The sequence below is a fragment of the Urocampus carinirostris genome, chromosome 6 (assembly GCF_059441175.1).
Source record: "Urocampus carinirostris isolate Australia breed hairy pipefish chromosome 6, RoL_Ucar_1.0, whole genome shotgun sequence".
NCBI lineage: Eukaryota > Metazoa > Chordata > Actinopteri > Syngnathiformes > Syngnathidae > Urocampus > Urocampus carinirostris.
In genome coordinates, this window is record NC_142354.1 from 36,656,113 (window position 1) to 36,669,126 (window position 13,014).

General features: G+C 39.7%; 1 protein-coding gene across 4 annotated transcripts in view; it reads right to left on the minus strand.

Moving 5' to 3' along the window:
- Positions 1-13,014, minus strand: part of ephb2b (eph receptor B2b) — a 243,835-nt gene that overhangs the window by 140,089 nt on the left and 90,732 nt on the right. For all 4 annotated transcript variants that reach the window (XM_088338893.1, XM_088338891.1, XM_088338892.1 and 1 more), the window contains exon 3: positions 8,491-9,175. In XM_088338893.1, coding sequence (XP_088195019.1) covers positions 8,491-9,175 — 685 coding nt within the window. The remainder of the gene's footprint in view (positions 1-8,490; positions 9,176-13,014) is intronic.

The following is a 13,014-nucleotide window of genomic DNA, read 5'->3' on the forward strand; positions in this document are numbered from 1 at the left end:
CCCATGTTTTTACACTATGCCCTGTCCCCAGGAGGCAGCTTGGGAAACAAGATACCCCTTTTTCAGGGCCATCTTTGCCCCTGAAAACCACTGCTGTGGTTCCTCCACTTCGAGTAGGAAATCTAATCTCACTTGTAAGGCAATCACTGAGGCAAGGTCCCGGCAATTTGTTGTAAGCACCCCACCTTGTATATCAATGTTTTGACAGATTTCCTGACAACATAATTATTTGCCGGGGATCAAGGCAAGACTTTAATTGTAACGCCCATAATTGTACGTTAAGCTGCGGGAATGTCAGGACAAAGTGCCGGCTCCTTAGGTTATAAATATTACTGTACAAATAGTCACCCTCATTCAGTCTGCTTTGGTGGGGTGACCGCGGCTCCGTAATCCGGCTATGAAAGAGGATCACATCCCGGCCCCGCGAGGGCACCGCTCTCAAATCAATTCATTATGTTGCAATATTCGACCGGCAGCGGCGCATCTTGCAGGGATCAATTCATTACGCACAACCATGCGGTCAGAGAGGCGGCGGCCGACCGCAGCTTTCAGAGAAAGACCAGTTTTCGGGATGTTGGTAGGACAGCTGATTACGGAAGAAACCGGAAACACTACGAGTTGAGCGCCATCCCGGCAGATGCGCCTTTCTAGGGCTCATGACTCTTGCATCAAGCCACTACATCCATCTCAGCACTTGCAGATAATGCGTTTTTTCCCCCTCTTGAAACTGTACTCAAATAAGGCGTTATGCGAGTGCAAAGACAGGGCGGCGGTGAGCATGGTTAAAGTACTGTAGTGTTAGGGATATCTGTCTCAAGTAGTAGGCGGTTTGTTCAAGCAGGCACACACACAAAGAGAATGTGCAGCACTCTCCCTGGCGTATTATATATGACATCTAAGAAGACACTTCAAAATGAAATACTGAAACAAATCTATGGATTTTCAAATAAACCCGAACCATACATAATGGTTACTGTATAAATATATATTCTGCACGTGGAATGGAAAACAGGCCTAATTTGAGCTAGATTCAAATTTCCTGATCAAAGTCAGCAGGTTGTCTGAATTTGCGAATTCTGTTTGCGGCCTCCAGCTGTCCCATTAAAGCGGGATTTATTCATAGATATCCATAAGGGGTTAAATTTAAGTAGCTTCCAAAAGAACATCCAATTGTGTGATTTATAAAATGGTTGAGGTATGAAATCTCAACTTCACGATACCAGTGCCACATCTGCCATTTCGTCCACAGCATTATAGCGTTTGATGGTACGCAATCCGTTCAAGCTGCACAATTTGTTTCATGCAACCGCCTGTTGAAAATGACAGAATTTAAGACCTTTTTTTGTATCTTATTTTCTGAACTATTATTCCTACCTAGGGTAGTCCGGATACAAATGTGTACTTCCGATATGCTATATCGATATTGTAGCCTGAAATATTGAATTATATCAATGTTATAGGCTTGCTATACCGCAATGCTAAATGTTATTGTAATACATTTCATTGCACTATGGTTACGATGCACTTCTTTCATTGCACTAATATAATAACTTAGGTCAGTCTCCTAGCACTAGCTTCTAAATATTTTCTTCTATTTATCCTGACATTAATGTTCTTTATCTTTGTTTATTTTTTATTTTATTTTAAGTCTCTCTGTGTGTTAATCCTGGGGTGCCATGTCTAATCTTGATGCAATGTTTACTATGTTGGTATTAATGACAATAAAGATAACTAATTCCGATCAAATATATTATCAACAGAAACTATGTCTAGTTTTGTGTTTTTTTTTAAATCAAAATCGGACAAAACACAGTTATAATTTGATTCAAATTCAATTTTGAGTTTATTAAAGCTAGAATTATCCGTTTCAGTTTTAGTCCTAACCTAATTCCTTGAGACAAACACTTGTTTTGACCAATGATTTGTCTCCAGAAATTCCGAAACGCAAATAATGGCTCGTTATGTCATAAAAGAACAATGGAACAAAAAAGGTAGAACTTTGACATGTAAAATTTGCAACAAATTGGTTGGCAAGCTGGTACAAAATGTTTAATTTGTGCACAAGGCTTTGGTAAAATTAGACGAAAAGGGGCCGCAATACTTTCCAGACGTCTATGTCATTTGCAAATTCAGCAGCACAAATTCCTTGCGTCTGAATAGTGGATTGAATGAGAAACATCTTCATGCTCTCCTGTCTTTTATAATGGGTATTAAATTGCCAGCGTAGGAATGGAAATTTGTAAATTGATGGCTCCCTCTATTTAAAAAGATTATCCAGAGCAATTTTCCGATAATGCTCTGACAGATGTTGCCTACGTTCCAATTTGAAATGAAAATGAGACGAACTGACATTTATTAAAGATCTTCAAATATTCAAACAATACATTCTTGGACATTAAGATAGCGATTGACATGAGGACAGTACTTTTTTCAGTTGCAATGTGGTACCTGCTTCTAATGTTTATCTTACCTTTTGAAAATGTTTTGAAATTAAGTCTTCTTACATTAACTTTCAAAAGTTTGGGGTTCCTAAAAATGTCCCTATCTTCAAAGTGTTTTTTTCAATTAAACAAATTAGAAATATAATACATACATTGTTAATGTGGTACGTGATTATCTTAGTGGAAAATTACCGTTTTTTTAGAAGCCCATTTACTGTCATGATTGCTGATTCGGGGCACCTGCGAATGCCCCGTTGGCGCCAACAGCCATGAGCGCTCATTGGTTCATGGACTCTTTTTAAACCCCTGGCTTCCAAGAGGAAGCTGTCAGACCGTCCTGCGAACCTACGCTTATGCTAGGCAAGCACCGTACCCTGCGACAATCTCCTGCTCTGTTTACTCCTGCCTGTTACCTGTTGCCGACCTGTTTCGTGACCCGTTTCTGCCCTGCTCTTCCGTCCCAGCCATCGACCTGTTTCCTGCCTCATACTTGTTGCCGACCTTTTTTCTGGATTCGATTACCATCCTTGCTCCCCTGTGCCGGCTATCGACCAGCTTTTCTGCCACCCACGACTATCCTCGCTCGACACGGAAGTGCCACTTCTGCGTTACTTCCATCAGCTGCCCGTGTCTGACGATCATCAGATCGTGTAAGCAAGCACTGCTTTCTTTTTCAATAAAACTGAGTTAAAAGAACGCTATTGGGTCCTGTCTCCGTTTTTGGCTTGTAACATTTACAGCAAGTAGCACTGCAGCGTTCTGACAGTACATTGTGTTTGCTAATTGTATTAAATTGCAAAAGGCTGGGGCAGCCTGGAGGCGCAGTGGTTAGCGCATGTGCGGCACAGTTCTAAGGTCATGAGATTGAACCTCCTGTGTGGAGTTTGCATGTTCTCCCCGTGTTTGTGTGGGTTTCCTACGGGCACTCCAGTTTCCTCCCACATTCCAAAAACATGCATGTCAGGTTAATTGGCCAGTCCAAATTGTCCCTAGGTGTGAATGAGCAAGTGAGTTGTCTTTCTCTGTGTTCCCGGCTGGCAACCAGTTCAGGGTGTCCCCTGCCCACTGCCCGAAGATAGCTGGGATGGGCTCCAGCACCCCCTGCAACCCTACTGAGGATAAGCAGTGCAGATAATGGATGGATGCAAATGGCTGATTAGAAAACCTTTTGCAATGGTGTTGGCAAAGCTGAAAAACTTCCTTTGAGCTAGTCGAGTATCTGTATCACATTTGTGGGTGTAATCAAACTTTAAGAATAGCCAGAAAAAGGGAACTTTTGTGTGAAACTCGTCTCATCTTGTTCTAAGAAATGAAGGCCATTCCAATGTGAGAAATTGTTAAGAAACTGAAGGTATTCTACAATGGTGTGTACTAATTTTTAGAAAACAGCAAATACAGGCTCTAAAACGAGTAGAAAGGGTATTTGGAGGCACAACAAAGGGAGAAAACAAGTAGTGTATGTTTCGGAGTGTAAATCGCTCCTAACAATAAGTCGCATCAGTTAAAAAATTGCATCATTAAAAAGGAAAAAAAAAACATATATATGTTGCCCTAGAGTACCATTTTTGGGGGAAATGTATTTGATAAAACCCAACAGCATAAACATACATGTAATCTTGTGTGAGTGATGGGCTCAGTTATTTCACACAGGGGGGACATTTTTGGGCAAAACACCCGCAATGTTGAAATTATCTACACAGGCTTAGATTGCCCTCTTGTGGTTTAGTGTGAAACTAACATGTGAAATGATCTACCTGGTAATAATGTGTTAATAAGCGTGACTCATGGAAAAGGCAAAATGTTCTGGGTGACCCCAATTTTTTTTATCAGCAGTGTAAGTCTAACATCACTGCGTGCTACAAGGCAGGCCTCATTTGATCCAAATTTCTACTCTCAATGCAAGGCCTCTAACAGATTAATAAATTGTATCAAAAAAAAAGTATGTAACCCTGTTGAGTGTGGACTCAACTCGCAAGGATATGAAATTGGATCAACGTGTTTTCTCTGTTGAGCGGGAAACAATTACTTGTATAATCCAATTTCGCTCCAAAAGAGCAGCGTGACGAAACTCAACCCTAGAGACGTTAAAATCCGCAACATGGAGCGATTTACACGGAGGTCACGAAAACAAGCAGACCGGCATAATTACGCCGGGTTGCCTACTCATTGCAGCAGAGCAGATTGAGTATGCTTATGTGTGCCCGGAATTGGCCCGTACTCCATGAAAAGCTTGTCCCAGTTAGCATTGCCGTCAGAATGATTACACACTTTGTTGGAGCTGCAGCTATAAATCAACATTGACACTAAATTGTGAGTTATTCAAGCGAAATGGGTGTTACGGTAAAATCTTAAACTCATGGTTTAGTACCTTGGTTAAGAGGTCATGGTTCTGATCATGCTTACAGTAAGAAAATAAAATGAAAATGATTTAAGTGCTTTGAGTGTTTCTTTTTGAGTAAAGCATAAGTTGTCAATAATTAAGAATATCCTAATTATTCTATTGGAAAGTAATATATGATATAATAAAATGTTTAGCTCTAGAATCTCTAGCCACAACTACCACTGGCCAGATCTCAAGCTGCACTATAAAAATGTGTTAAACATAAAAAAACAACATTTAAAATGTAATTGTGTTGTAGGTTATTATTTCATTGAGTAAAAACGTTTGGTTTGAATAAGTAAAATGCGTTGGTCGGTTTAAGTAAATACATTTTGGGGTTCTTCCCTGGTTTATTAATTTAATTTGAATCATTTATTTTATCATATTCAAATAATTAAACAAAATTGGGAAACATATGTATTCAACACAACAACCCTACAACAGGTTGCCTTCATGTTATCATTAATGCAAGGGTGTTAAAGTCCAACGGATGCCAAAAAAACCCCACCAACTCTCAGTGGTCTGACTGATCGAATGTTGAAATATTTCAAGATAATGCATATTGCCTAGTGAACCGAATTGAACCTACCGAAAAGCTAACAAATATATTGCAATATGATAAAATAAGTACAGCAATATTTTCTTACGGCTCTGTCAGTATTTTACAATATGCAACAGGTAAATTTCCTTGATATAAAAGTCGTCATGACATGAACATTAAATGATAGAAGCTGATATTATTAGGCATCATCACTAACCTAGATTGTATACTTTAGTCAACTTAAGGGTAAGTGTCGCCTATATACATAGTTAGTGCAGGCCTTTTTTCTCTCACCCAGCGCCCTTGGCCACTCAAAAGATTATGCCAGGTTGTGACTAAGAGGCACACGTTGAGCAACTCTCCCTCCGTAGTCTCCCAACCTGGCCAGCTGCTACATCCTGCCAACCAGGCGCAACACAAATCTATGTCCCCACCATGATTAGAAGCTAAAAAGATAGAGGCAAACAGGAAGCGCAGCACGCTGTGCACTTTTTTCAACTACAGAAAAGGACAATGCCAGGTGTATTTTGCATACCTGTCATTTTACACGTTTTAAGTTTAGTATATATTTTTTTGTGAATCCGAGTGACGTATATCGATTTTTGTACCAAAAAAAAGAGTTTTTTGTTAGGTCAATATTGGGATTTTGGTTCTTATCCAGGTGGTATTTTATCTCTGTTTGTTAGTTTTTAGTCGTTTTATTATTTTCGGTCCATTTCATTTCAAGGTTTGTTTTTCAGGCCATTTTTCAGTCCTTTTTCATTCTTTCATACATTTGAGTAATACTTTTATACTACTTTTGTAATACTTCTGCATACTTTTAAGCACTTTTTCATGCTATTTAGTGATCATTTTAATATTTCTTTAGTTCTATTTCAGCACTTTTTCTCCCTTATCACTAGCATTGTATTTTTTTCAGATTTTTCAGTACTGTTTTAGTTATTTTTCATACTTTTAGGTAGGCTACATTCTTCAAATTTTTAGTTTTTTAAAATTCATAACTTTTTTTGAGATGTTTTAATTTTTTTTTTGCTTTTCGATTTTTGATAATTTTTTAAGGCATTTTTCTGTTGTTTTGGTCATTTTCTGGCCTATTTTTTGATGGTTTTTGGTTATTATTTTGTCAATAATCATTTTGAAGGTTGCTGTTTTTTTGGTCATTTTTCGGTTGTTTTTTTTTAGGGGTTGTTTTTCTAACAGCAAGGAGTAAGCAAGTGAAGCCAAGTTCAGAATGGATCTTGTTCAAATGTTCAATGTTGTTAAGAATGTTACAAGTTGAAGAACTGTTAAGGCAGGCATTGAGTTTTTTTTTTTTTTTTTGGGGGGGGGGGGTTGTTTTTTGGGTGAAAAACCTGGTGCGGCCTAGTCACAACCAAAGAAAGATGCGTTTGAGGCCCCTGTTCTACAAAGAACATTTGCTTGTGAGGTTTATAATCGCTTAATAAGGGGAAATGCAATCATTAACAAGGTGAGACATTAGCTGAGGTTGACGTCTATGAATTGGTGTGATAAAGTGGTAATTGCCTATCATAGCTCTTGTATTTATAATTTACTAGTCTACAAGGAAATGCATTTATCATAGATCTAGCTTCTTGGTTGTGCTCTAAAAATGAAACTGATCAATGGGTTTAAATATAAAATGTAAAAAATGTTCTTGTCTCTGGACCCCTATAGACTGTCCACCCACCAGTTCTAACAAAGTCTTGTAGAAAACACTGGAATTAATTAATGACCAGTAAGGTAGAGTTGAGATGTGCAAGTGCCACTAAAGCAACCTTTTTCAATACTTACCAAAAGTTGTGGTTCTATTTGAGGCAACACCCATCAGATTTCCCATCCCAGTCATAACAAACACACAAACATACTCTGGCATAAGCTCACAGACATGTCAAGTGGATGTGTTATAATTACAAGGCAGGGACACAGTCATCAGAGTGCAGGTGGGAGGTTCGTGTGGATGGGTAAAACACAGTGTCCTGCTGTTTCCAGCTACCGAGGCCTCACTGCGGGTTGAACAGTTTCCGCCCTGGTGTGGGCAGGACGGGATGTAGGATAAAGTGTGCTGGTTACATTGACGTTTTGAGATGTCCAATCAATGTCCCTTCAAGAGACTTCCAGTTGGGAGGGTAAAATGAAGGTCATTAGACAAAGTAGCGTATTTGTCTGCATGGATGTAGCACATTATTTCTCATCATGTCGGGACATGGGAAACATATTACCTGTGCGGGTTTACACAATAGCTTTAAAGGATTAAGGGAAAAAAGACGTTCTTTCTTTCAGTCTTGTAGTAAAGTATATGCTTTGTATTCATGTTGTGGGTGGGCTCCATTTTGATAGGCAAAATATGACTTGGTTAACTAAATATGTCAAATTCTAACCTATTTTAAAAGAAGATGTTGCATGTACTTAGAGGAAAAGAGGCAACACTGTAAAGATAAAAATAAATCTTGTTTCAGGGTCCGGAAACTAGATGAAGAAAAGCCACTTTTCAAATAATCGTTTCAGCTCAGATTGTTTGCAGATTAAAGCCAATGGCTTGTGTGTGGCAGTTGTGTATGGCATCAAAAATGGAAAAAATATGAGACAATAACATAAAAGGTCAGAAAACAACAGGTCCTTCAGAAATACGCTTACTTTGAAGAAATTGGATGAATCTCCCCAATTTTCCCCATCCTTAGAAAAATAGATAAACCTGACGCCATTTTAAACGGCACGGTTTTCCACTCCTCTGAGTTGTCTTTGTTAGATAACGATTACCAAGATAGGTTTTACTAATGCACCGAAGGAAAAAGCAAATGAGGGATGAGTCGCAACCGACTTGTGTTGTTGCAGAACGAAACTGCTCTGTGAGCTCTTGGAAGTGGGAGCTGACTAGTCAAGTCATGCTAATTTGTATAGCCCTTAATCACAAAGTGTCTCAAAGGGTTGCACAGACCTCAGATTATTGCAAACTATACACATCATACACATGATCAAGGATAACCTCCAGTTTGAGCCATAACTATCTCCAAAGAACGCTAAAGCTTGTCTTGATGAGTGCCTCAAAGCAAGTGCACATACTCATTCTATAACTAATCTGAAACAAAACAGTAAATCTAGGCTTGAAAAAAGAGCAACAAAAGTAGTACCTCGACAGACGGTGCCGTTCTGCGTTGCTTCGTTGCCAGCCTTGCACATGCAGCGCCCAATGGGTACCATCCACTCCCCGTCGCCGTTGCAATAAAGCTTAATTGGCACGTCCACTTCCTCCGCATTGGGGATGCAAACACCCCGCGCCGCTACCAGCGAGGTGCTCTCCGCCCCCGACAGAGTCTCCTGAAACAGTGCCCCGTTTGTGATGATGCGAGCACACTTCCGGTAAAAGACACGGACTGCTATGAGGGACATGCAGCCGCCATAGTCCTGGAAGGCCAGGTAGAAGCCATTTCTGGACACGGGCCCGAAGCTGCGAACTTCAGTGTTAATCTTCATCACTCGGCCACCGAGGTCCACTTGGGAGAAGCTTTCGTCGGCTGCTATTGTGTCCACCTTGATCCAGGGGTTCTCCATCCAGGCTGGCGAGGTTCTGGTGGCTGTGTCGGAGTCCGACTCGTAGTAGTAGAGATTGAATGTCTCTTTGCAGGACCCAGGGACGTTGGGAATGCTGCTGCAGTCCCTGACAGAAAACTTCATCTCCACGTGAATCCTCTGAGCGCCTCGACGTCGGATGTACTTGGTGCGCACCCAGTTGTTCTGATTGTTGTCGAAGACGTTGCACACCTGATAGGTCCGAATGGTGTTCATGTTCTCGTCGTAACCGCTCACCTCTTCCCACTGTCAAAGAGGGATGTAAAGAAAATGTTAGCTTGTTTGAATCGGTTCGACACAGTCAAGGAGTGGGAGTAAGATCTTTAATTTCTCATGAAGCATATGCATGCATTTATGACTTTTATTCTTTTTGGTAACACGACAGGTAATATAATACGGACAGGGTGGGACTTTTGGGTGGAAACTTTGTGTCTATAAGATTTTCCAGATCGTGCCATAATTGTAATGAGAAGTAGGTCTAAGTAATAATTATAATAATAATTTCCTTTGTATTGTCATTCTTTGTAACAATGTACACAGAACGAAATGTCGATACACCTGACCCGTTGTAGCGAGTCGATGCAGCCGCAGCCAGAGGGCGCCGCCATTATACCAATTAGGTATGTCTCGGTCGAGGCGCGAACCAGCGACCTCCCAGTCATTAATATATTACAACAACAACAAAATATAGAAACCAGGTATTAACAGGTTTACTGAGGAGCAATTATGCTCAGAGCTGCTGTGTCCTTATTTGTGAGTCTTCAAAAAAAGTACACAAACAAAATTAGCTTTTGGGATTTCCTAGTACACGTAGATTTCAAGTCAGTGGTTAATCTCATTTGGAACAAGTTTGCTCTTACACAAAGTACTAGGATTTGTAGTGCATCTTCTAAAAGACATACTGGAGCAGATGTCTGATTATAAGGGTCTGCGACTTTTAGAGAAAGGAGCCATTCCTGTATTACAGTATATGAAATGAAATGAAATGATCTGCATTTATATAGCACTTTTCAAGTCAAGACTTCCCAAAGCGCTTTACATTGTGCATCACATTCCCCAAAAGCGGCCGTGCGGCCATGTGAGGAGCTAACCTGGTTATTGGTGGTATTAGGGGTTCAGTGTCTTACCCAAGGACACTTCGACATGTAACACGGAGGAGCCGGGATTCGAACTGCAATCTCTTGATCCCAAGACGAGCGCTCTACCTCCTGAGCCACTGCCGCCCCCAATATATGAATGGCATTTTCACCCTCCCAACACAGAAACACTCAATACCTCCTGAAAACAAGACTGTTGTGCAGAAGGTTCCATCCGCAACACCTTTTTTTAACCCTAACCTCTAACCATCATACCATCTTTCAGTCCCACACACGCCAACAACACACGCGAGTACTGTGTGTGATGGCAAAATTGTCTTTACAGATGGCAAAGAACTGCCGACGTAGTGTTTCCTTTTTTGAGGGAAAAAACAATAATATGAACATTAGAGTGAAATCCTCACAAAAAGGCAACGATGATCATAAGAGGACCCTGAGAACTGATATTTAAATGTTCCTCCCGACTTCCGTTATTCATTTGATCATTGTCTTGGGTCCAATTCTCAATACATTTAAAGCAAAGCTTTCAATCTCTTATTCATACAACCATTCTTGACATAATCCCCGCCCTATCTGGGGCATATAAGCCATTACTTAAAACCAAAATGATTAGAAAGTTTTCATTGCTGTTTAATTGGTAGAATAAACTGAACAAATTCAGTAGAGAATTACTACCCCTGGTGCACATAAACACTGCATGTGCAGCCCAGCTGTAAAGAGGCACGAAGGCCGACATGGTTTTCATTAAGAGCAAACAGTAATAAACCTCCACCGACGTCTGTTTTCGACCACAAATGCGTTTGTTGTTGTGCACGCTTTGAAAAGTGTAATTATCAGTGTGTAATTGGCTTAAGGCGATGTTGTTATTAAATTGATTACACGGTGCGAAGAAACATCGCATCGCTATGTCGGGTCCAAAGATAAACAAAATTGGAACCAGCTTTTTTGCTCAGTGTGTGCTTTCGGACCCCGGAGGTCCTGTGGGCACGCTAGCCGCCTTTGCACATCTGTGAACCTTGCACCCCATTAATGTGATCATGCTGATAAGGTCATTTTCAACACTGAATATATAAACAAGAAAACCAGAGGCGGGAAGACCTCTGCTACTTGCAAATGACTGAAGACACTGAAGCATCTGAGCGAGTAAAAAAAAAAATGCTTGTTCGCACTGTATTTTGGACATTGAGATCATGCTGTTCAATTTTTACTGGTAATGTTAACCAAACTACGGTTCATCAGTGAATTTGAACCAGCTCTGAGACAATGCTGGGAGAAGCACAAGAAAAAAAGGAGCCATTTTTGTCAGAGAATAACCATCAGTTTTTAATAGTCCGCTGGATGTCTTTAAAGCCACGTGCCACTCATCACATTATACTGAAGCTGTACTATATGATAATCATTGTTTATCAAACGGAGACATTTTTGCAAATGCCCCTTCAGATGTTATTTGATTTGAAATAGAAGTCTTTGCTTAAGGCAATACTATTGCAATATTTTTTCAAGATATCACATTTCATGCAATAAATCACTTCTGAATAGCCCTATTGCATTCAGTTTTTCAATGCAAATGATCAAATTTAGTGCTTACAAAAGGGAGATATTACTTTGCTATTACTCTTTATTAATGTTTTAATTTGTAAAAGAAGATACATGTATTTGTATATTTTGTGTGTTTAAAAACCAATTGGATAAAATGACCCTTTATAAACAAATAGACAATGAAACATAATGTGTGCATGTAAATGCAAACATGAAAAAAGTATCAGATTTAAGACTCTCTATCTGCATATACAAAGATTTGAATACACCAATTATCTATTTTTTCCTCCAGGCCCAGCCCCTGTTCAAATATTTTCAAACCAATGTTTATATATTTTCAAATCTATTTATTATCCTTTCCTCTAAAAGATTCCAATTACTTTGTGCGTTTCAATTCCATCGAGAAGTTTTTTTTCTATCGCCATCAAAACTAATGCTGAAGGTTAAGCCTGTCCTGTCGTGTTTCTGGTATAATCTTTTATTTGATTTAGGGCTGGGAAAAGTCCGTTCAACAGAAGCTTAGGACATGTTTTTCTTTCTTCATCTTTTTGTTGTGATAGTTCCATTACCGCTAACCTAGCCTCTAGCCAATCTATCTAGACTGCCTTGGCACCGCAACCTCGATATCTGATTGGTTAAACCGACAGCTTTAATAACTTTGATGTTATGCCTCAGAGCTTGCAGAACTGATTGTGAAGGCCTTCGGTAAATTTCGGACCCTGGGAACAAGTGATTGCTGAAATGTGATTGGTTAAATGTTTAAATATAAAAAGCAGCAGTGCAACCAGGGGAAAAAACTAAAAAGACGCTGACAGATCACTTGTAATTATTTCATATGTGTTCTAGCATAACATGACAAAATTGAGATATGTTTTAGGCCAGTAGACAAGGCCTTGCAGGACCTGACAACCCACCACTGCTGGGATCATAGTTTAGTCTACTATTGGTGAAAGAAACAGGATCCACTTTGGCGATCACCGTGCAATCTTGGAGCAAAATATATGAAGCCATTTTCATTGCTTGTGCTCTTAAGGTTCACGGGGAGGGCTGGATTTTTTCCTGGCAAACCAATGGTGAAGAAAATGTAATCCTGCAACAGTTCGTACCCAAATACAACATCCTGTGTATAAAAAAACACCTTGGGCTATTTTTTTATATTAAATATTCATAAGATGTATGTTACCTGAACAAAATCCATCGGAGAAAAATGTACAGTCGTACAAATGTCATACAGGACGAAATTAAGAACAAACACTATATATAGTATCACACTTTGAAGTTGTAATGCCGTGATTAAAAAAAAACATTATACATATTCTAACAAAACAGCGGAGAAGAAAAGAACAATACTTAAAATATGACTCCTTCACTTGCACTGTATCTCCTCTCGTTTTGAATTTTTCTGCTAAGTGCATCCGCACTAAGTTATGATCCACTTCTCGCCCATGC